General features: G+C 41.0%; 2 protein-coding genes across 3 annotated transcripts in view; one reads left to right on the plus strand and one right to left on the minus strand.

Annotated features, from left to right (window-relative positions):
* LOC138971381 (protein Jumonji-like) overlaps nt 1-15,691 on the plus strand; it is a 60,186-nt gene extending 44,495 nt beyond the window's left edge. For both annotated transcript variants that reach the window (XM_070344114.1, XM_070344119.1), the window contains exons 13-21: nt 353-471; nt 1,053-1,123; nt 2,165-2,279; nt 2,654-2,762; nt 3,033-3,215; nt 3,821-3,942; nt 11,207-11,381; nt 13,211-13,318; nt 15,019-15,691. In XM_070344114.1, the coding sequence (XP_070200215.1) occupies nt 353-471; nt 1,053-1,123; nt 2,165-2,279; nt 2,654-2,762; nt 3,033-3,215; nt 3,821-3,942; nt 11,207-11,381; nt 13,211-13,318; nt 15,019-15,132 (1,116 nt within the window). In that variant the 3' untranslated portion in view covers nt 15,133-15,691. The remainder of the gene's footprint in view (nt 1-352; nt 472-1,052; nt 1,124-2,164; nt 2,280-2,653; nt 2,763-3,032; nt 3,216-3,820; nt 3,943-11,206; nt 11,382-13,210; nt 13,319-15,018) is intronic.
* A 7,562-nt stretch (nt 15,692-23,253) lies between these two features.
* Nucleotides 23,254-24,399, minus strand: part of LOC138971270 (prolyl 4-hydroxylase subunit alpha-3-like) — a 32,008-nt gene continuing 30,862 nt past the window's right edge. Inside the window, exons 12-13 of the mRNA XM_070343982.1 lie at nt 23,965-24,061; nt 23,254-23,463 (exon numbers count right to left, since the gene is read on the minus strand). Of these exons, the coding sequence (XP_070200083.1) occupies nt 23,381-23,463; nt 23,965-24,061 (180 nt within the window). The 3' untranslated portion in view covers nt 23,254-23,380. The remainder of the gene's footprint in view (nt 23,464-23,964; nt 24,062-24,399) is intronic.

A 24,399-nucleotide genomic window follows, 5' to 3' on the forward strand; every position in this document is an offset into this window, starting at 1 on the left:
GCCCGTGCGGCAGCAAGCAGGATGTCACTGAACTGAACAGTTTATGATTGTTTTGTATTTGAGTACAAAAGGTTTTCCCTCTTTCTGTTCTTTGTTACCACCTGTTCTGCCAGGGAGGCATCAGTTCTGATTTAACGTACAAGAAACATGCCAGATTTGAGCAGGGTTTAAAACCTGGATACATGCGCTTAGATATTGTGCATTATTATTATTATCATTATTAAATTAATTAGAATAAGATTGAACTGGTCAACAAATGGTTTATAGTGACAACATTACTGTCATTAGATAGTTACAGGAATATTGTGTGTATCTTTTCCAAGGATAACTTGTGACCATGTGTGTGTTACAGACAACGTTGTGGAAGATTGTGCAGGATTGCAAGAGCCACGTGTCTGTGCAGTGTGCTCACGTCAACACCAGGACACAGTCCACTGCATTCCCCATGCGACGTGAGAGTCCCTACTACAGGTAAGCAGAGCTGCCAACCGTAATGATTTCAGTGTAGCATACTACGTTGTAACAAAAATTGCTACTCTGTTACACCAAGGTAAAAATTGCCATGCTAAAACGAATAATCACAAACATGCAATAGTTCCTTCTTTCTTGTGAGTCCTGGCACTCATTTCTACTTCCCACTCCATGTAGCGGTCTGTAGCTCTGCAAACACTGTCTTATAAGCATTTAAATGTTTATGCTTTCTAAATAAAGTTTTTGAAAATGTATATTCTTGTGTGAAAAAACAGATGTGTATGTGCAATTAAATTTTAGACACTGCTACACTTCAACTCCATTTGCTACGCTAAAAATGTTGTTACACTTAGGCTTTACAAGGGTTGGCACGTCTGGGTAACATCCTTACTCTGCAGCTATGATTTCAGTAATGGGCAAAGTGTTATGTTGACAAATGTCTGTATCTCAGCACTGAAACTTGATGTAAGGTTGAAGAGTTTGTATGTCCGCATGCTACTTGGTTGATGTTTTCCATTGATTCTTTCTTCATTTTGCTTTTTTTAGTTATTGTTTCTTATCAAAAATTGGTTTATTTACAGACACAGCTGGAACCTGAACAACCTGCCAGACAACAAGAAATGTATCCTCAAGTGTCTGGGACCTGTCTCAGGTATGGACAAAAATGATGTCATACATATACTTTCTGGGTTGACTTTGTTGTCATATTTGTATCATCATAATTTGGAGGAGAAAGTAATTAACGTGTGAACTTTTAATTGTTTTGACAACAAATGTTTACAGCACGCTTTTTGTGTCATTTTAATTTCAAAACCTTCATGTTATTGAGTCAGTATGTGAAAGGGGTTGAACACGAGTGGGAATAAGAGGAAGGAAGCAAGAAGTTCTGCTTATAGTCGCTGTAAATTTACTTCCAGACCGGATTTTCTCAGATTGTTTGATGTCGGGGGTTCCACTGTCTTCTGGATTCTTCTTCTTCTTCTGCATTCGTGGGCTGAAACTCCCACGTACACTCATGTTTTTTTTGCACGAGTGGAATTTTACGTGTATGTCCGTTTTTTACCCCGCCATTTAGGCAGCCATACGCCGTTTTTGGAGGAAGCATGCTGGGTATTTTCGTGTTTCTATAACCCACCGAACTCTGACATAGATTACAGGATCTTTTTCGTGCGCACTTGGTCTTGTGCTTGCGTGTACACACGGGGGTGTTCGGACACCGAGGAGAGTCTGCACACAAAGTTGACTGAGAAATAAATCTCTCGCCGAACGTGGGGACGAACTCACGCTGACAGCGGCCAACTGGATACAAATCCAGCGCGCTACCGACTGAGCTACATCCCTGCCCCTTCTGGATTGAAGTACACTTGAGTTACATGTACAGTGGGACTCCCCTTTTAGACCCCTCAGTTTAAGACTTCTTTTTAAGACCCTCCTTTCTCACTTGTTCTCTTCATAACCTCTGTAAATTTACCTCCACTTTGAAACTCCCTCTTTTTTAAGTCCATATTGTCTCAGAATTTTGAAGGTCATGAAAGGGTTTTTCTTCTTTGTGGTCGGCACATGCACGAAAGTTTTAGGCTGATCTTGCATTGGAATTCAAACCTGGATTCAAAAATTAAAATTAAATTAAATTTGGATTCTTTGGATTTTGAAGTCCTCAAAAGATTCAGCTCTGGAATCCACTGACTTTCAGGTACAACAATCCCCACGCTGCATGTGGGCATGCTGTTCTCTGCCTCGTGCTGGTCAACCGACCCCCATCGCCTGCCCTATGTACAGTACCTGCACTCCGGCGCCAACACCATCTGGTACCTTGTCTCATTTCTCTCACTCTTGTTTGTTTCGCACGCAGCCAACACCATCTGGTACCTTGTTCCAAAACATTTCTCAGCATCTTGAACTCACTCCTGTTATCTCATGATCAATTTGTTGGTGTCTTGTGTGAAGGATGTTTCAAAATGTCTTCCGAGCGAGCTACCGGACATTGTCAATTTGTCAATTCTGATCAGTACAATGACCTCATGTGGACGCAGTCATTTTACTGTTGTGGCAATTGAATTTTATGTGATCATTGAAATAGACAATGTGGTTAGAGAGTGTGCTTTTAAATATGCAGAAATGTTACAATTCCTTTTATCTAACTTTTGTAATATCTATATTGTAGTGTTTAACCTTGTGCTAGGTACTGCATCCCAAAGAGTGATGCAGAAAAGTTCCACGAGGCCATGAGAGAGCTGTGTCCCACTCTTATCCACAACGATCCACTTTGGCTGAGTGAAGACACTGCCATGGTAAGTGGTTGCCATTCATTGTATACTTTGATTTTGCTCTTACATTACATACAGCTTTTCTAGTCTCCCAGAACTGACAAATACTGCTTTTGTTTCGGATTACCTCCCTTTGACCAACCTGTTGTTGATTTCGAGAGCCATGATTCTGACTCCTTCATTTTGTTGTCATCATTTATGCTAATATTTCACTCTTACTGTCTCACTTTTATTTTTACTTCACATTGTTTAAAATGTGCAGATGTAATTAGATGTATGTTTTGCTATTTACAGGTGAACCCAGACCACCTGAAGGCCAAAGGTGTGCGAGTAACACGTTGTGTTCAACAGCCGCGTCAGTTCGTGGTGGTGTTTCCAGATGTGCACACGGCCACAGTGTGTTGTGGCTACAATGTGTCAGAGTCTGTGCATTACGCAACCACTGAGTGGCTCTCGTCTAGCATGGAAGCTGCCAAGGTAAGAGCTTGAGTCTCGGTGCAATGATTTTGTTGTGTTTTTACAGGAAAGAATACTTTCATTGAGGAATGAATATTTTCTGCTTCTAACGTCTCAGATTGTTATCTGAAGATCTTCCCTTTATTGAGAAAAGAAGGAGGTAAATGCTTTAGTTAACAGACGGCAAGTGCTTGCTGTGGAACTTTCTAAACACAGTTTTGAAAGTCCGTCCTAGATGATAACACTGACATGTTTCTTCCATGCTGGATGGCAGTGCAACCACTATTCCAATAAATGCAGTGTTGTTCCCAAACTCAGAGGACAGTAAGTCAGGTTGGACCTTGCTTAAAAATATGTACAGGTAGAAATGTGCTGGCTACACACACAAAAATCAACCTTCCGAAATGTCAAAACTATTGGACCACAAGGCATGAGACCAATGTTTCAGATAAAAAAAAAGTATGCATCAGTTACCGATGACTCAGGCCTGAGAACAACACTGGAAATGAACTTCAAGTCTACAGGAAGGAATCGTTTGAGCATTAAGATGAGAAATGAGAGGAAGGATGAGTTTGGAATGATGGGAAGAACCATAAAAAACATTATTTTTACCCGTGTTTTTTCAGGCACTATGCGTGAGCCGAGAGAAAGAGCTGTTCTCTGTGGACACCCTAGTGTGTGGCCTGTGTCAGGACTCTAATGACATCGACACGCTCACTGCCGCACTACCTCTGCTGCAGTCCATTGTGTAAGTCGATCATTTTCCTACAAGTCATTAACACCATGATGTGTGTCAGGACTAGACTGACATCGACACTCTCACTCACTGCCTCTCTGCCTCTGCTGCAGTCCATTGTGTCAGTCAATCATTATCCCACAAGCCATTATCTCATTCGCTGCGTGTCGGAACTGGAATTCCGACACCTGTGTTTAGCGTTGGCTGCGTGCCGGTACTTGAGTTCCGACGGATATCACGAATTTTTAACGGTGTAAACGGTCCTGCTGACCAAGGGAAACAACCCCTGCAATGAACTTCTATCTGTCTACAGTGGTACCATTCACTGTAAACAGTTCCTTCCCTTCAATTGTTGGGATTAATTAAATTTTGTTGACGGTGTGCGACCCACGTGTTTTGACTTTTCCAAGATGGCGGATCGTTCTGCTGAGACGTAGTAACTTGAAAAGAGTGCTAGAACTTGTTATTCAGTACGGTTCTGATCTTGACCTCAGTGATGATGATAGTGGAGATGATATTTTAGATTCTGGTGACGAGTTTGTGCCAGTGGACGATCATTTGGGTGATGATTCGGCCAATGCAAGTGTCGATCATGACATTGTGTATGATGAACCCATGACGTAGAAAGTTTTTTTGTTTTGCTTCAAATTGGATATTTTGCCTGGATATGAAGACAACAAAAGGTATGTACTTTCAAATGTTTCATATATTTTCTAAAAGAGTAAGTTCCAAACTTTGCAAAAACATAAAGGTATGTAAGGTTATCTTGTGTTGTTGATTTTTAATAATTTTTTCAAAATGGCTCTAAATCGCGCGCTGGCAGGGAACACAGGGGAAATTTAGACGCGCAGCGAATGAGTTAAACACCCTGGTGTGTGTCAGGAGTCGACTGACATTGACACTCTTACTGCCGCACTACCTCTTCTGCAGTCCATTGTGTAAGTCAGTCATTATCCTACAAGTCATTTATTCAGTACCTGGTTTTCAATACTGTAGACGATGTTCTGAAATAACTCTGTCAGGTTTGTAGGGGTTGTGAAAGAGTGAATGCTCTTGCTTTTAGTGAGTCAAACTTTCCAGCGTGACATTATAGACCAGTCACAAGTGAGGGGTGTGTCTGAAACACCTGGACAAGGAGCAAGTGTGAAACAGCTTGACTGGGCGGGGATGTAGCTCAGTCGGTAGCGCGCTGGATTTGTATCCAGTTGGCCGCTGTCAGCGTGAGTTCGTCCCCACGTTCGGTGAGAGATTTATTTCTCAGAGTCAACTTTGTGTGCAGACTCTCCTCTGTGTCCGAACACCCCACGTGTGTACACGCAAGCACAAGACCAAGTGCGCACGAAAAAGATCCTGTAATCCATGTCAGAGTTCGGTGGGTTATAGAAACACGAAAATACCCAGCATGCTTCCTCCGAAAACGGCGTATGGCTGCCTAAATGGCGGGGTAAAAAACGGTCATACACGTAAAATTCCACTCGTGTAAAAAACACAAGTGTACGTGGGAGTTTCAGCCCACGAACGCAGAAGAAGAAAAAAAAAACCCCAGCTTGACTCAAAAGCAAGAGTATTCACTCTTTCACAACCCTAAAAACCTGACAGAGTTATTTCCTCAGTTCGGCTATTCCCTTACTCTAGTGGAAATATTCTCAGGGGTTAAACACTTGTACTGTGTTTTTAATTGGATGTTCCTTGAATAACCCTTTCTTGTTAATGAATATTGATTTTACATTTTTTGTGGTCTGATTGTTTCTGTCAGTCCGCCGTCCGGGAATACAACTGCCGTATGTCTAAAAACCACATTTTTCAGGAGACGAAAAAAACTATTTATCTTGGTCACCATTACCCAAAATTCGTCGTTGTTTCACACAGAACATTGTTGTGATCTGGTTCGTTTGCCTATTATAATTTCTCTTTGAAAAATTAAGTCCTTAACTGTTATTTTAACACTATGCTGATTTTTTGACAGAAAGTCGGAAACAATACTGCCGTAAGTCAAGTTACGATGAGAGTGATGAGAAATTGGCGCAAATGTAACTGAGGTAACTCGATTTACGGCAGTTGTATACAGATTGAGAGAGATCTCTTTGAAAGGATTTCAAAGTTACGGTATTTACATTGCAGATTTAAGTAGTATGATAGCTGTCATGGCAAGTTGTAGATGTATTAACTATAATGCTTGATGTTTGCCGTTTTATTGAGAGAAAAAACCGTGATTTAGTAATGTATTTGTTTAAATTTGGCTGTGTGTCTGTTTGTGTGTGTGTGTGTGTGTGTGTGTGTGTGTGTGTGTGTGTGTGTGTGTGAGAGAGAGAGAGAGAGAGAGAGAGAGAGAGAGAGAGAGAGAGAGAGAGAGAGAGAGAGAGAGAGAGAGAGAGAGAGCGAGAGAGAGAGCGAGCAATTTGTCCAATTACGTTCAGAACGTTTACTTGTAACAGCAAAAGTTCAACTTTATTCATGTCTATAAAACAGTTGGTTTAAAAAAAAGGTCATACCATGACTATTAACTCCATTAACTCTAAATTTGCAACAAAATTAAAATAGGTAATGATTCGTTTGTGCTATCTTTCATGAACACTGATCTGAGAAAAACAAAGCTGGGTTCCTGTCTGTGGAACAGGTAGTTCAAGTACGTATTAATGTTCGAACATAACCAAACTCATGCCTATTGAACAGTTTATAACCATAGTCATTCAGCCTGAACTTGCGACATTCTGTAGTCAAAATAAAACGTCGTTAGTATTGCTTATGTGCATTGGTCTCTTTAAATTGTTGTCATTCTTTAGGAGCTGTTGGCCTGACTGTTCATGCTCACGTTCTGAACACCTGAAATGTGCTGGGTGTAAAAGAAGAAAAGAAGTTCACACCCACCACGAAACTCTATGTGATACTGCTCACTTGAACATGAACGCCTTTTTCACTGTTTGAATGCTGACCACAGTAAAGCCAATTAGGCATCATGGGGCAACGATCTGAAGTAGTGGTGATGTGCCTTTGGGATGATGTACCTTTCACAGAGATTGACCAGATCATTGTACTTCTCTTTGGTAATCGGTAATGGGGCTTTTGAAACGTTTTCCAAGACAATGTCAGCAGGATCTGGGATGCTATGGACAGCTCTCAGTTTTCGCACCAAATTGAGCTGGCAGTAATCGCCTGTGTAGTCATAACCAACGTCTACGACATTTGGTTCTTGTGACGATAGCTTAAATCTTTTCACGTCCAACCACCTAACTTTCTCTTTCTTTGTGTCCAACTGGAAATTCTTCAACAGCTCTGCTACTTTCTTAAAGTCGAAAAAGTCCGACTGAACCAGCTCGTCAACAATGTACAGAGGTGCATGTCGCTTGGCTGTTCTCATATTCTGTGCCCACTGGCTCGGGGTGTACACGGCCACGTGTCTGCTCATCCGTTCAATGACAGAATGCATGCTGTCCCCTTCGTTCTGAGAGTGACCCGATACAAAGAACACGTGCTCTATTTCATCAAAATGAAACTTTGTCAGGGCATACCAGAGCATTGTAAGGAAGTTTTTGTTCCTGTTTTGCCCTCCACAGCTGTCCGAAAATAACACCACTTTCTTGACACCCCCCTCTTTGCTGATGCGTTCCAGGTATCTATAAACACAGCTGGCAATCTCATTCGATCCCCTGCTCGATGCAGTTTCTGCCCAGACATTGCAATATCCTTGTCCGTTTCTGTAATCATACACTGTCAAGTTGTAGGTATTCAGTTTTCTCTTGTAATACAGGCATGACTCAACACTTGAAGGGGTCGGCAGAACTTCTTCAAGATCAAACACTGCCGCTGCAAGACTTGGATCATCCTTTAATCTCGCTTTTACTTCATCTTTGAATTTTCTGCTATCTTCTTTCATCTGGTTATGCTTTTTGTACTCGCCCTCTTCTGTGTGATCGTAATATCCGTTCTCATAGGCGGCACAGATATCACATCGGTCTTTCATTCGTTTATGGAAGCTGATGTTGAATTCACGATTAAAAACATATCTGTAGGTGGTTTCACTAGCGGGAGCTTTGCATCCTTCCTTTTCCCGCTTTTGAACGTAGAGCTCATACATCTTCAGCAGACTGAGGGAACTTTCCAGGTATTCTCGTGTTGAATCTTTCCTTGCATAGTGACTCTCCACTCTCGCAAAGCTGTTGATGTGCTTTCTAATCTCATCCTTCTCACTGTCCTTTGAGTTGCCTCTTTGGCTTTGCTTTCCCCGCTTTTCTGCATCACAGGTTCCCAGAGAGTTAATATTCTTCAGTGATGTGGCAACAACCGTGTCTGATATATCCAGAGTATCAAGAAACATCTTCTTGCAAACTTTAACTATCTTTCCATGGATGTGCAGGTGGTATTCATAAGTGGAACCTCTCCTTGAAGATGACTTTGTGTGTGTACTTTTTTTCTCACGTTTCTTGACTGTTTTACACAAGTACTGCCTCTGTTGTGTGAGACAACCCAATTTCCAGAAACTGTGAAAAATTTGGATCCTTTCATCCTCTGAGACTTTTGACTTGCACTTATTTCTGCATTGGTCACCACAACCTGATTTCAGCTCTCTTTTTCTCTTGAGTTTTCCTGCTCTTGATACATAACTTTCTCCACTGTTCCTGAGCCGTTTTCTCTTGTTCTCTTTCCAATCATCCTCATGTCGGAGTCTTTTTCTGGATTGCCTCGGCTTGTCCTGAGTGGGAACGGTAAATGGACTTGTTGCTTGGGAATGTCCTGCAGTGGGTGATCCAATTAAAGTATTGCTTGCGTCACTGTCACGTGTTTGCTCACTTCTTATATGCTCTGGGTCTGTCAATTCCTCTTGGTTTTCAGAAGATGCAGGGTGTCCTGCTGTGCTACACCAAACAGCATCACCATAGTCTTCATCCCAGCTCATCTCAGATGATGAACAATCTAGAAATTTCAATTCTTCCTTTGAAGGAACATAATCATCGCCATCGCTTAGATGATCCGAAGAAGCCTCTGACTCGGCACATTCAGTTGTCAAACACTGGTTAATTGTTGGAAGTGGGACATCTCCATCCGATTCATGCTCCATTTCAATGCACGGATCAACATTCCGAAGGTGACTTAGTGGAATGTCATCCTCGTCGTCAACTTGTCTAAGGTGGCTAAGTGGAACATCATTGTCATCCTCGTCTTGTCTGCCTTTTCTTGGGTTAATCAAGGGAATGTTATCCTCATCCTCACCTTGTTCAAGGTGTCTCATTGGAACGTCATTCTCATCCTCATCTTGTCTGCCTGGTTTAAGACGGATCAGGGGAATGTCATCCTCATCTTCAAATTGTCTAAGGTGGGGTAGTGGAATGTCATCCTCGTCGTCAACTTGTCTAAGGTGGCTAAGTGGAACATCATTGTCATCCTCGTCTTGTCTGCCTTTTCTTGGGTTAATCAAGGGAATGTTATCCTCATCCTCACCTTGTTCAAGGTGTCTCATTGGAACGTCATTCTCATCCTCATCTTGTCTGCCTGGTTTAAGACGGATCAGGGGAATGTCATCCTCATCTTCAAATTGTCTAAGGTGGGGTAGTGGAACAGTGTCTTCCGTCATCTCTACAGAGGCATACACATTCACAGCTTCAAACACAGCCTCGTTGGACATCCCGAGCGACTGACACAGATCATGCATAAAGCTGATCAAACTCTCAGATCCTTCATGCTTAGTAACACAAGCACGACCTTCAGGATGACATATTCCTTTCTTATCCCTGCTGTGGGAATCAAATACGTAAAATGTTGACAGAACTTTCATGATGCCAATGGTATAAGAAGAAAAGACACCCCCAACAGTGAAGACTGCAGCATGTTCAATCTGTTCAACAGTTTGCTGTAAAGTCACTGCACCCTCATCGAGGGAAGCATCTCTGCTGCCAAGCATTCCATTGCGATTATTGTCGACATGAAGGTTTACTTTGCGTCCTTCAATCACTACAGTTTGAATAGCTTCACTGGGAAAAAGCACTGTGACGTCATGGGCTTCAGCTGCAGACAAGTACAGCCTGTCTCCGTCATGTAGTATTTCATCAAGATCCTGCGTGGTCCACAGAGACACGTCCTTGACACAGTGATGTGCCACTGCTCGCATTGCCATGGCCGTACACTGCCTTCCCCGACCCTCGAATCTGGAATCCCCTTGATGAAAGCTTCCTCGGACATGGATTCCCATGGTTGGCAAACACTGACCAAAACAGAAAGGAAAGCAACGCTTTGAAACTCAAGGACAAAAATATGGCAAGATGGGGCACGCCCATGCTAAGCATGCCTTACTAGATTTCAAATCTTAAAAATATTTATGAGACTTATGATGGTTTCACTCGATATTTCATTGCAGATACTGTTCGTGGAACAAAAGTAATATTAAAGTGTACTAATTTTTCAAAAAAACAAAATCTCAACAACAACAAGATCTGCCAGAATGTTACGTGTCAGTCAGCCTGCCTCGTGTCTCAACCTGCCCCGGTGTCCCCCACCAATACAATTATACAAAACAACGAAGTTGTGCTAAATAATGATTAATACTGGTTATTATAGTCTTAAATGCTTGGTAATATGCATTGGTTTATTTTGATATTCGTTGTAGGCTTTATTCAGAGATCTTGTATAGTTTCACTTACCTATTTTCGTGGTTTGATGCTTCAGCTTTCGTGGTTTGATGTTTTGGCAATTGTGGCGCCAAACAACAGGAACAAGAAAGTAAAATAAAAATGTGAATCGCAATTTTTACGAAAAGTATTAAAATTGAAGAGAAAGCTGGAGAACAATTGTCGTATGTGAGAAACTTGAGGCATTCCTAGCAATCATTTTGTAAAAATCTGCAATGCTACAACCGTAAGTTGACATACGACAGTTGTGTATCCGGCAAAAAATGAAAAATACAAATACAGTTGAGGTAAATCAATTTACGGCAGTCTTCTTCCCACAAGATTCGAAGTGAGTTGAGATACAGTAATTGTTTTTTGATGACAGGGCGTTTATTTATAGGAGATAGTGTTTACGACTTTGCCAAGTTATGCCCCTTGATATGCTGATATGGAATGCCAAAAATGTCAAAAAAGCAAAAAATGGAGTTACGGCAGTTGTATTCCCGGACGGCGAGTCTGTCCATTTGAGAATAGTGCGCATAGTGCTTTTAGTTATGCGCTATAGAAATCTCCTTAATAAATAAATAAATAATGATAACTGTCCCTCAAAGTGCTATTTGGCAACTGGGAGTGTGATATATACATGTGCTGTATATTCATACTTTGTGGTTCCACAGGATGCGTGAGATAGAGGAGAGGCGTCAGTTGTCAGCGGCAGGTCTGAAGTGCGAGCGACGTCTGGCGGTGGAAGACTCACCTGGCATGTCTTCCTCAGTGGCTCGCAAACGCTCGCACGACTTGGCAGAGGACAGTGCCTGTGAAGTGTGCTACAAAATCTGCTACCTATCCATGGTCAGTCATGGGGATCTTCCTGTATTAGTGTGTTGCTGTTGACATCAAAAGGGCTGTGTTTTGACTGTACTAGTCTTAATTCTAGTCTAAAGTCATCTTACCTTGAATCTGTTGCAAAAGGGGTATTATTTGACATAATTCAAAGTTAATGATAGGCGTTTTGTTTAAGTTCATACATTCTGGTACAGCAGTCCCTCTCATGAACGGACACCCTTGGGCCATAGCAAAACTGTCCATACATTGCAGGTGTCCGGTCACGGGAGGGGTGACCACACCTCCCCCATACACTCACACAGACACACAAACAACAGGATTGAGTCTATGCTAATCACTTCTTGTGGCTACTAAACAATAAACTCCTAATACTTCTTTAAACGTTCTGTAAAAATGATTTGTATGAAAAGTGTTGAAAAGAAGAGATAAAATAAATCCTCAAGGCAGTGAACACACTCACCATGCACTGACATACGAAAGCAGCCACACAAACGCAGCACAGAGGAGCGTGTGCAGATGCTTTGCAAGAATAAGTTTGAAACCCAGTTTGAATAAATAGATAGATAGAGCTGCATGTCATAATCATGTAATTTATTTTCATCTTGTCTGGCTTTATTGACTGCATGCCGATCATGTGGCATGGCAGTGACTTTTCACTCTTCAGTCGGAAATACACTGTACATAACACAGCTCCCACTCTCCCTCACTAATGCCTACCCCAAGCCGTGACAACTGATGCTTGGAAATTGTGTGGAAGAGTACACCTCTCTATTTCTCTCCAATGCTCTTCCTGCTGACATGCAGTAACACCGGACACCCCACAGAGTTTAGCCAGCTACCCCTCCACCCCCCCCCCCTCTCTCTCTCACTCCCTCCAGCCATGTACTGTTGGGCTGTGGCCAGAGAGGTCAGCTCCAACTGTTCACTCAGAGCAAAACCAGTTGACTGTGTCGTAACTTTTGACACAGCAAGACAACTGAAGGGTTCACAGATTAGGCAACCGACTCACTGGTCAAGGCTGAGGGGAAACAAGACTGAGTATCTTGTCAATGAAAGAGGTTACACACAGACACACGATGCTGAGAACTGTGGCCGGTTTTTCACTCTCTTTCGCTCAGGACCTTCATCGACTGTGGTTTCTGTTGTTTACGTCCAACAGACAAGAATAAAGAGCACAGTGCAGTTTCATGTTGGCATCTTCGCATGTACTCCACTCCTGACCAAAACTACCCCCCTCCTGATGGGTACAGGTGCACTCAAGTTACCAGTGACTGTCGTCACGCCATTGCGGCTGTGATCTTTGCACCAAGAGCCGGACTGCTCTGTTATCGATTTTGTTGTGGTGAAAATGTGACGATGGTCTGTCCGTACATTGGAGGTATGACCTGCTGTTGGGACCGAAAATGAGTGTCCGTGTCCACGTTTTGCAGGTGTCCGTTTAAGGGGGGGAAAATATAGAAGGAAAACACTCCGTGCCGAGCAAATGTGTCCGTACATGTCAGGTGTCCGCTCACGCCGGGGGCCGTACATTGCAGGGACTGCTGTAATCATCCAAGACCAAAATGTGGCAGAAAAATGAAGATTGACTTTATGTAACTCCAACAAGAGTTTTGTCTCTAAGAAAACAAGGGGGGAAGTGGTTTACAAAAAGAGAAAATAACTAAAAGTGGAAGCACAGATGTCTGATGATACTGTTTTGAAGTTGCACAGTTTTTTGGATTGTTGTGAACGATTTTTGTGTCCCCAAGAAAACAAACACCAAAGAACATACGCAAATATCCAGGTGAGTTTTACACATCTGTACAACAATGATGAGTAAGATGTTACCTGTGCAGGTGCTGAACGAGCATGACGAGCAGATCCTGTGTCTGGAGCACGGACTGAGACATGTGCAGCGTAAGCGTCACGTCAAGGCCGCCAAGCTTTTCTACAGGTACACCGAGGTAAGTTGTGTGCCAGGTCTGATCACCTGCTCTTGAATACTATTTATGCAGCCTGATAAGGTGGTCCTTGATTGAGCCCCAAGTTGACTTTGCCAAGACTCCACAGTCTTTTTGTCTGAAAACTCAGTGCTAAAGCTCTGTGCAGCCAGCTTCACCAAGTATACTTCGCATAGTCGACTTTGCTCAGTTAAGGACAGGCTTAAGCAGAGTCGGATCTTTTTTGCATAGTTGACTTCGCTCAGTTAAAGACAGGCTTAAGCAGAGTCGGATCTTTTTTGCATAGTTGACTTCGCTCAGTTAAAGACAGGCTTAAGCAGAGTCGGATCTTTTTTGCATAGTTGACTTCGCTCAGTTAAAGCTGTGGTCTAATTATGACTTTCCGGGGCTACGAGGTTGAAAAATAGGGACAAAATCATGTACAGATTTCTGTACAGCAAACACTACCCGAAACCCCACCTATACGGCATGTATGACCTTGAGAGCTTCAGTCAACGCTTGAATTTTGCAGTGGTAACATCCGGTTTGCTCTCGCAGAGCTGAGCATATTTGTCAAGAAGGATCGAGCAGAAAAAATAAACGACTTGGCAGGGATTCGAACTCAAGGCCTCGGGGCCTCGAAATGTCGGGGCCTTTGTCTTAATCGCTAGGCCACTTCACCAGTGTTGTCAAAGATAAAAAATGGATAATGTTATATCATTCTACGCTTGAATTACCATTCATGCGTTGCAAAAACGTAAAAATTGACATTAAAATTTGCCTTTATTTGCAAACATGTTTTACGGAATCGCAGTACATGTTTACACCGTCATGCTACACGACATTCGCGCCATGCAAATAGCTGCGATATCTCTATTTACAACATGCAAGAAAATGACAAGAACAGTAATTGAATCTCTCCAAAGCTCTGTGCAGTTGAAACCAGACATCTAAGAAATAGTTATACATGTATTCACTTCTGAACAATGGGCGGATAGAGATATAAATCATGCTGCTTCAAGAATAACATAACATGAATTCATATCAATGTTTTTCCTTCTTTTTCTCAATTGGCGCAGTAGCCTAGTGGTTAGGACATGAGACACGAAGTCTCGAGGTCTCGAGGTCGAGAGTTCGAATCTTCGCCGGGGCGTTTATTTTTTCCCCTTGATCTCTCTTGAAGATAAAATATGATCAGTCTTGAGAGAGCAAACCGGATGTTATCCCTGCAAAATTCAAGCGTTGACTGAAGCTCTCAAGGTCATACACGCCGTATAGGTGGGGTTTCGGGTAGCGTTTGCTGTACAGAATTCTGTACATGATTGTATCCCTATTTTTCAACCTCGTAGCCCCGGAAAGTCATAAATAGACCACAGCTTTAAGGACAGGCTTGAGCAGAGTCAGATCTCTAAGAAATTTGTGCCACAGATTGTTTATAGTTTAAAGGGATCTCACTTCTTATGTAAACTATGTATATGCTAAAGCAAATTAATCTTCACTTTAACATATGCTTAAAAAGTGGCACTTATGGCTTTCCATGGTTCAAAAGTCACGCTTTCAAAGTTAAGTGAGGGTTTGTAATTTCCGTGAGTTTCACAGCTGACCATGGAATTCATGTGTTCAGTCACTGATGCACGATTTTGGAAACAACTGCTTTCTTCTGAAAGCCTGAAATGAAGTCTATGCTGGTGTTTTCCTGTAAAGAGCTTGTGACATTCGTGCAGGAGGAACTGACTGAGCTGGTTCAGATGACCAAGGAGCGCCTGGCGTCTCTGTCTGCCAACGGAAACGGACTGGCCAAGAAACGAACGCTGAAGAAACAGGACAGCAGATCATAACACTTCAGCAAGCACCGGATTTCTCAGCCATAGAAGATACAGTGGAACCCCCTTTTTAAGACCTCCACAGATCTGAGAAATTCAGGTCTTAAAAAGGAGAGAGTCTTAAATGGAGGTAAACCTACAGAGATTATGAACAGAAAGTATGGAGAAGAAAAGTCTTAAAAAGGAAGGAAGTCTTAAATTGCAGCGTTGTTAAAGGGGGGTTCCACTGTTTAGTTGTCGTCTTGTGGCCTGGATGAGGGCAGTGGAGAAATGGACCTGTACATCAAGATGCACCATCACACTCTTTCTGGGTTTGATCATTGTCATTCTGCCATAACCGCATCCAGCACAAGTGACAGTTTCACCTCCGATGCAGTGGAGAAACAGACCGTAAGAGTAGAATGCATTAACCAATGATTTTTTGCGTTCAGTGTCAGTGTTGTACTTTTAGCAATGTGATCAAAACTGGTACGGATGAGAGTGACGGGCACAATGGAGTCAAAACAACATGATAGCAATTTCAAGTACACCAAAATACTCAGATAGTACGTAACTGAATGGCAAACTAGAGATCCATGTACAGTCGAACCCACTTAAAACGAACACGCTAGTTACGAATTTTGACTTATAACGTATTAGTTTTAAGTTCCCAACTGAATACCTCTTTCTTCATGCTTAAAAAAAATGCTTAAAACGAATTCTTTATAACGAATTTATGCTTATAACGAGCACTTTTTGGATTCCCAAGCATGCATAATGTCTGTAATTTACTCACGCTTATGACGAAATCTTTAAACTCGTCCCGAGATCGACATATCATGGGAATTTGAGAAGTTTGAATACATGTGTCAAAGTCTTCCCTTGCGTCGACTGCTTGAACCATTGCTCAACCGATCACTGAATAAAGTTAAACTGATTACACTGTACTCACAAAACAATTTCAAATTTAGAATCAAAGTGATTGATAGCTCAGACACTGAACATGAATGACTGACTGACGTTTATTTCCTTCGCGAATACCAAAAACGAAACATCAATGTTTTGAACGGAAGCCATTGCCAAAAAATATAGATGCCAGAGTGGTTTCCCTTGGACAAGGGAAACCACACTCTCAACGTTTGCGTTCGCCGGTTCGCGATAGTTTATCAGTCAGTCAGTGCTTTCGATTTGGATTTGAACATCATGTTGCAACAAAAAAAACTAAACTAAATTGGCCAAGGTTTGCTACCCGTCGCCAAGGTAAGTGATTCCGGACAAATGATAGGAACACCGCGAATGTGGACAGTGTCAGTGTGTGCGTGTGTGTGACCAAAAACGTAACAACTGGATGAAACATCTGTGTGCTCACTCTCACTCAAACTCAACAATCATCACTCAACATGAGACACACATGAACATGTAACTGAATATGTCACTTTATTGTCTAAACGTGAAGCAGCATGAAAGTTGCGAAAGAAACAAATTGAAACACCATAAAATGTACAAGACTTAAAAAAAATAAAAAATAAAAAATAAAAAAAAATCGATCAATTTTTGAGTCACTTGAGAAAAAGTGACTATGTAATCGGTCAGTGTTAGTTTGTCCGGCCGGCCGGCCGGCCGGCCGTCCGTAGACACCACCTTAACGTTGGACTTTTCTCGGAAACTATCAAAGCGATCGGGCTCATATTTTGTTTAGTCGTGACCTCCAATGACCTCTACACTTTAACGATGGTTTCGTTGACCTTTGACCTTTTTCAAGGTCACAGGTCAGCGTCAAAGGAAAAATTAGACATTTTATATCTTTGACAAAGTTCATCGGATGTGATTGAAACTTTGTAGGATTATTCTTTACATCAAAGTATTTACATCTGTAGCCTTTTACGAACGTTATCAGAAAAACAAGGGAGATAACTAGCCTTTTCTGTTCGGCAACACACAACTTAACGTTGGGCTTTTCTCAGAAACTATAAAAGTGACCGGGCTCAAATTTTATGTGAACGTGACTCATTGTGTTGTGAATAGCAATTTCTTCCTGTCCACCTGATGCCTCATATAATATTCAGAACTGCGAAAGTGACTCGATCGAGCGTTTGCTCTTCTTGTCTTAATACGAATTTTGGTTAAGACGAACTTTTTTTTCCGATCCCCAGTGATTCGTCTTAAGCGAGTTCGACTGTATTCTGTATTTGTGATGTTGTACATGCTCTTTTTCCCCATCCCCCTCCTCCCCCCCCATTGTGTTCATCATGGTATACATTTTGGATTGTGAAATGATTTCTATGAATAGATTTTCTGGATTCCTCTGATTGTTTTTCTTAGCATTTGTAGAACTACGGCAAAACAACTATTTTAAGACCTAAAAATCTGAGAAAATTAAAGGAGCTAGTCTTAATTGGGAGGTAAATTTAAAGACCTTATGTAGCTAAAATCATGTCACACGAAGACTTTGCCGAGGAGTTGACTGAATGTAGAGTGTACATCTGAAATGCGTACAAAGTAACTTTGTTGATTGTGTTTAATGGCTGTGTACATGTATCATATGATCTTTTCTCTTCCGGTGTCAGATACCTTTGCACACAGCTATGTGAAAGAGAAATTCTGAATCCTTGAAAAAGAAGTAGGAATGAGGATCGCTCTGAAATAAGCAATGTTCAGAAATAACTCTGTCAAGATTTTAGAGTTGTGGAAGAGTTGCTTTCTCTCGTTTTCATAGAAACACTGAGGCAAGCCTACAAAGTCGCATGTAGCTTGCCTCGGTGTTTCTGTGGAAAAAGTATAAGAAACAAGTCGCGTAAGGTGAAAATACAACATTTAGTCAAGCTCAGTCGAACTCACAGAATGAAACTGAACGCATTGCATTTTTTCCGCAAGACCGTACACTCGTAGCATCGTCTGTCCACCGCTCGTGGCAAAGGCAGTGAAATTAACAATCCAGAAAAGCGCTGTAGCGGTTGCGCTGAGGAGGATAGCACGCTTTTCTATATCTCTATTCTTTTTAACTCTCTGAACGTGTTTTTAATCCAAACATATCATATTTATATGTTTTTGGAATCAGGAACGGATAAGGAATAAGATGAAATTGTTTTTAAATCGATTTCGGAAAATTTATTTTGATCATAATTTTTATATTTTTAATTTTCAGAGCTTGTTTTAATCCGAATATAACATATTTATATGTTTTTGGAATCAGAAAATTATGAAGAATAGGATAAACGTAAATTTGAATCGTTTTATAAAAAAATAATTTTAATTACAATTTTCAGATTTTTAATGACCAAAGTCATTAATTAATTTTTAAGCCTCCAAGCTGAAATGCAATACCAAAATCCGGCCTTCGTCGAAGATTGCTTGGCCAAAATTTCAATCAATTTGATTAAAAAATGAGGGTGTGACAGTGCCGCCTCAACTATTACAAAATGCCGGATATGACGTCATCAAATACATTTTTCGAAAAAATGAAAAAAACGTCTGGGGATATCATACCCAGGAACTCTCATGAAAAATTTCATAAAGATCGGTCCAGTAGTTTGCTCTGAATCGCTCTACACACACACACACACACACAGACACACACACACACACATACATACACCACGACCCTCGTCTCGATTCCCCCCTCTATGTTAAAACATTTAGTCAAAACTTGACTAAATGTAAAAAAGCAACTCTTCGCCATCCCATTAATATCCAATCAAGTTATTTACAGAATTTGTCATGTGTGTCTGTGTGTGTGTGTGTGTGTGTGTGTGTGTATGTCTGGGTGTGTGCTCATACATAACGTGAAAATCCAAAGGAAGAATTCTGTGTTGTTATTCTGCCCTTTTTAGTTTTTTTGGTCATTTCTCTTTTTGTTATGAAATGTGTAAATCATTAAATATTACACTTTGTGTATTGTACCTGGTCAGTTCTCCCGTTTTTGAGGAAGACACCTCATCGCAATTATGACTGTCCTTTTTATCAAATCATGAATTTTTACACTACTTGTGGAAAGCAAAAGATCATGTTATTTTTATTGTTCAAAGTAAAACTTCTTGGAACTTATTTTTATGCGAATCAGTTTTTCATCCCATTTGGAAATTATGTTGAAGGTTGTTTGAGAAATTGAGATGACTGTTTTCTGGAATTAAAACCAACATCAGGACTGATTGCAGTTTCTCTCTCTGTGTGCGTGTGTATATGTGAGTGTGTGTGATTGTATGTGTGTGCAGTTTGTGTGCATTGTTTTTTCAGCAATGGTGTAAAAAAAATGTATCTGGTAATTAATGTTTCAGGTTTGCTCTTGTTGTCCAAGCTCAGAGGTCCTTGAATCTATAACTATTGCACCGTTATCAAGCCACTTTTCCCGTTCCCATGGCTTTTGTGTGTGTGTGTGCGTTTACACTCATGTGCACGTGTGTATGTGTGTGTATATAAAATAAAACGCCAAAACCTGTACAATGCAGAAACTTGATACAAATTATACCGGATCAAAATGTAAATCAGTTTCATTCACTCTGTGTATTAAGCTACTTCTTATGCACTGTGTACTGTGTATTTATGTAGACTAAATACAGGACGAAAGAAAAACAAAAGGAACCAACACATTTCTTCATCAACAATTTTATTTTCAAACAACAGGGGTATAACTTTGCATATATACATACATGTACAGGTTGTCATAGCTGGTCTGGAAGACTCAGAGCCCTAACATGCAAAAAAGGCATTGGCTTGTTACACTGTAGCTTTACAGGTGATTCAGTCTTGTGTGTACTGTTCAACACACACACACACACACACACACACACACACACACACACACACACACACACTCACTCACACACATGTCAATGCACATCTTATATCAGAAGTTACAACCGAGGAAATTGAAGGCTACTCCGTGACAAGAACAAATACTTCATTGTCTTTCTTTACAAATAACAGACATTTGCCTTTGGACTAGTAGGAAATTATCACCGTGCATGCACTATTTCTGGGTATATATTGCACTTGTAACAAGTTGAAATGTATCATTCATTCCTTTCATTTGGCTAAATATTCTGTGGCAATATTTCCAACATCTAAGTTCTAACTAATGACTAAGCTTTGAAGGTTATCAGTGCTTCACTTAGAAGGAACAGGAGCAACTTCTTGCTAGAAATACGTGAGTATCTAGTCGTTCTGTGCCAGTGCAGCAGATCTTGTCTCCACCGACGAGTATCAAAAGGATGACTTGACTATGTGTTTGTGCTCGACTTTCAGGCTCAGGTTTAGATTTGGTGATCACGCTGCAGGGGTGGGCATATTGCACAAACATTGGTTGCAGGCTCTGCCTCCTCACTGAAGAATAAGGTCAACATTTGTCTCCTAAATCTACGGCCAAAGATCATCAACAATCCTTGTTTACTGACGTAGTTCTGATCCAGTGAACACACGATGCTTTCAATGTCCAGTGACAATGTCAGCAGAAACTTGCATGTCTACACATCATGGCACAAGCAATATATACTGTGAGTGATGCAGCAGGTGGCACAGGCACACCTCTGTGCACTTTAGATCTAACATATTCGCCGCACAACTACGATCGGGTGCCTTGTCCCTGGATCCCAGGTTGTAACCGTGCCCCCCCCCCCCCCCCCCCCCCCTTCGGGCTTAACTGCCCCGCCCCTGCACACAGACAGTTGACAACGCCCCTTAGGAAGCTGAAGAATTTTAGCTATTTTATAAACAATTTGTGGTTTATCCTTGATTTTAAACATGATCAACTGGTGTCAGTAGCCACTCATTATTTCTTTTTTCCTCCGAAAACGGCGGATGGCTGCCTAAATGGCGGGGAAAAAAACGGTCATACACGTAAAATTCCATTCGTGCAAAAAACACAAGTGTACGTGGGAGTTTCAACCCACGAACGCAGAAGAAGAAGATTATTTCGTTTAAAGTTAGTATTAAACAAGTCGCGTAAGGCGAAATTACAACATTTAGTCAAGCTGTCGAACTAACAGAATGAAACTGAACTCACTGCATTTTTACAGTAAGAGCGTATACTCGTAGCATCGTCAGTCCACCGCTCGATGCAAAGGCTGTGAAATTGACAAGAAGAGCAGGGTAGTAGTTGCGCTGAGAAGGATAGCACGCTTTTCTTTATCTCTATTCTTTTTAACTTTCTGAGCGTGTTTTTAATCCAAACATATCACATCTATATGTTTTTGGAATCAGGAACCCACAAGGAATAAGATGAAAATGTTTTTAAATCGATTTCGGAAATTTTATTTTAATAATAATTTTTATATTTTTAATTTTCAGAGCTTGTTTTTAATCCGAATATAACATATTTATATGTTTTTGGAATCAGAAAATGATGAAGAATAAGATGAACGTAAATTGGGATCGTTTTAAAAACTATTTTTTTTTTTTTAAATTTTCAGATTTTTTAATGACTAAAGTCATCAATTAATTTTTAAGCCACCAAGCTGAAATGCAATACCGAAGTCCGGGCTTCGTCGAAGATTGCTTGGCCAAAATTTCAATCAATTTGATTGAAAAATGAGGGTTTGACAGTGCCGCCTCAACTTTTACAAAAAGCCGGATATGACGTCATCAAAGGTATTTATCGAAAAAAAGAAAAAAACGTGCGGGGATATCATTCTCAGGAACTCTCATGTCAAATTTCATAAAGATCGGTCCAGTAGTTTCGCTCTACACACACGCGCGCACAGACAGACACACACACACACACACACATACACCACGACCCTCGTCTCGATTCCCCCTCTGCGTTAAAACATTTAGTCAAAACTTGACTAAATGTGAAAATGGCAATTTATCTTCACTGATATCTGCTCTCGACATCATATAGTATGGTTAGAAGGAAGACATGTCGCATAGTTAAAACTGTACAAAAATGATACTGATTAAACAATTACCTATTCCCCCGGCTTTACAGCCAGAAACAAAAACAAAATTCACAGACAATTTTTTAAAATATTTTTTGTTTTTACAGCCGAGGGGGGAGGGGGGGGGGGGGGTTCCGGGACCCCTGTAACCACCCCCCTAATCCGCCCCTGGTGTGGATCCCTACCCATCTCTTCTTCTTCAAAATAATGAGGAAATCCCTGTACAGGGCAACTATCCTCAACCTCAACCGCGCAGGCCTACTCACGACAGTGATGAACTGGTGTACACCAGCATGGAATATCCCTGTCAGAAAAAGGTACAGTGGAACCTGCCCAGGCGACCACCTCTTGATAACGACCACCTCTTGATAACGACTACCTGTCCACAACGACCACCCGAAGAAGCATTGACAAGTTCTTTTTTATATTTAGTCAAGTTTTGACTAAATATTTTAACATCGAGGGGGAATCGAAACGAGGGTCGTGGTGTATGTGCGTGCGTGTGTGCGTGCGTGTGTGTGTGTGTGTGTGTGTGTAGAGCGATTCAGACTAAACTACTGGACCGATCTTTATGAAATTTGACATGAGAGTTCCTGGGTATGAAATCCCCGAACGTTTTTTTCATTTTTTGGATAAATGTCTTTGATGACGTCATATCCGGCTTTTCGTGAAAGTTGAGGCGGCACTGTCACGCCCTCATTTTTCAACCAAATTGGTTGAAATTTTGGTCAAGTAATCTTCGACGAAGCCCGGACTTCGGTATTGCATTTCAGCTTGGTGGCTTAAAAATTAATTAATGACTTTGGTCATTACAAATCTGAAAATTGTAAAAAAAAATAAAAATTTATAAAACGATCCAAATTTACGTTTATCTTATTCTCCATCATTTCCTGATTCCAAAAACATATAAATATGTTATATTCGGATTAAAAACAAGCTCTGAAAATTAAATATATAAAAATTATTATCAAAATTAAATTGTCCAAATCAACCTAAAAACACTTTCATCTTATTCCTTGTCGGTTCCTGATTCCAAAAACATATAGATATGATATGTTTGGATTAAAAACACGCTCAGAAAGTTAAAACAAAGAGAGGTACAGAAAAGCGTGCTATCCTTCTTAGCGCAACTACTACCCCGCTCTTCTTGTCAATTTCACTGCCTATGCCGTGAGCGGTGGACTACGAGTATACGGTCTTGCTGCGTTGCTTTGCGTTCAGTTTCATTCTGTGAGTTCGACAGCTACTTGACTAAATATTGTATTTTCGCCTTACGCGACTTGTTTATTATTATATTATTCATCTATTCCACAACGACCACTTGGCTATTACGACCACTTTTGGGTAAGTCCCTTAGGTGGTCGTTATAGCCGGGTTCGGTTGTAATAGGGTGTCTCGATCGTGTCTTTCTTTCAAGTGTTCACCGGTTTCCATGGGGATGTACGGCATGTTTTGGTCATGGCTGTGCTGATTTCATGGATCCATTTGTTGGCCACTGTGAACAGACACACACAGATGCAGGTCAACATGGAGACAGAGAGAAATACAGAGACATCCACGCACTAACATGCATACACTCGCACATATTTAATAATACCTTTTGTGCAAAAAGCTATGTTTTTATTTTCTTAACTTTTGAAAATATTTTTTTTAAAGAGCATATGTTGTTATCCTTGTCCTCTTTTTCATAAGATCAAACGTTTTGGGGCCTGTCCATTGGGCGCTAGCGCTGCCCTAGCATGACGTCACACTTTTTTCAATGAGGACACCCCATATTTTAAGCCATACTTTCTGTTTTGTTTTAACATGGTTGTCATGATACGCGTATGTTCTTGACCATGTATACAGTCATACTCGAATCGTTTGATTCTATGCTTTGTTTAGCTACCTGGCAGGTAGGCTACTTGCTTACGTCACAATGGCCTCATCTCTGTCATGAGGACGTCATACTGAGGTCACACTGACTTCATCTTTGTTGTAATGACGTCATACTCACCCCATTTCTGTCCAATGATGACCGGACAACCCCCATGTAGAGTTCTGGGGTCGCGTAAGCCATCAGGGTTAAAGTTGTACCAAAAAAGGGCTGCATTCTGCAAAACACATATCAACTTTCATTGCAGCCACGGTAATCTTTAACTGATTTTTCAACCAACAACATTTTTTCGTGAGGGAAGCCAGTAAACTCTATACTAATACTTATGTCAAGTATCATAAGATCACATAAATGTGGTGAATGCATTCAAGTCACCTGTCACACGGCAAGCAACACCTGATTGATTTTAAGCGTGGCTTGACTTTGGTATAGGGTGTCTTCTTGACAATTTCAATATTTTTTCTTCTTCTGTGTTCGTGGGCTTCAACAACAATGAGCACTCGGGTTCTTATGGGCTTTTTGTTGTTGTTGTATGAGTGAGGCTTTAACGTCTAT

The sequence above is a fragment of the Littorina saxatilis genome, linkage group LG1 (assembly GCF_037325665.1).
Source record: "Littorina saxatilis isolate snail1 linkage group LG1, US_GU_Lsax_2.0, whole genome shotgun sequence".
Classification (NCBI taxonomy): Eukaryota; Metazoa; Mollusca; class Gastropoda; order Littorinimorpha; family Littorinidae; genus Littorina; species Littorina saxatilis.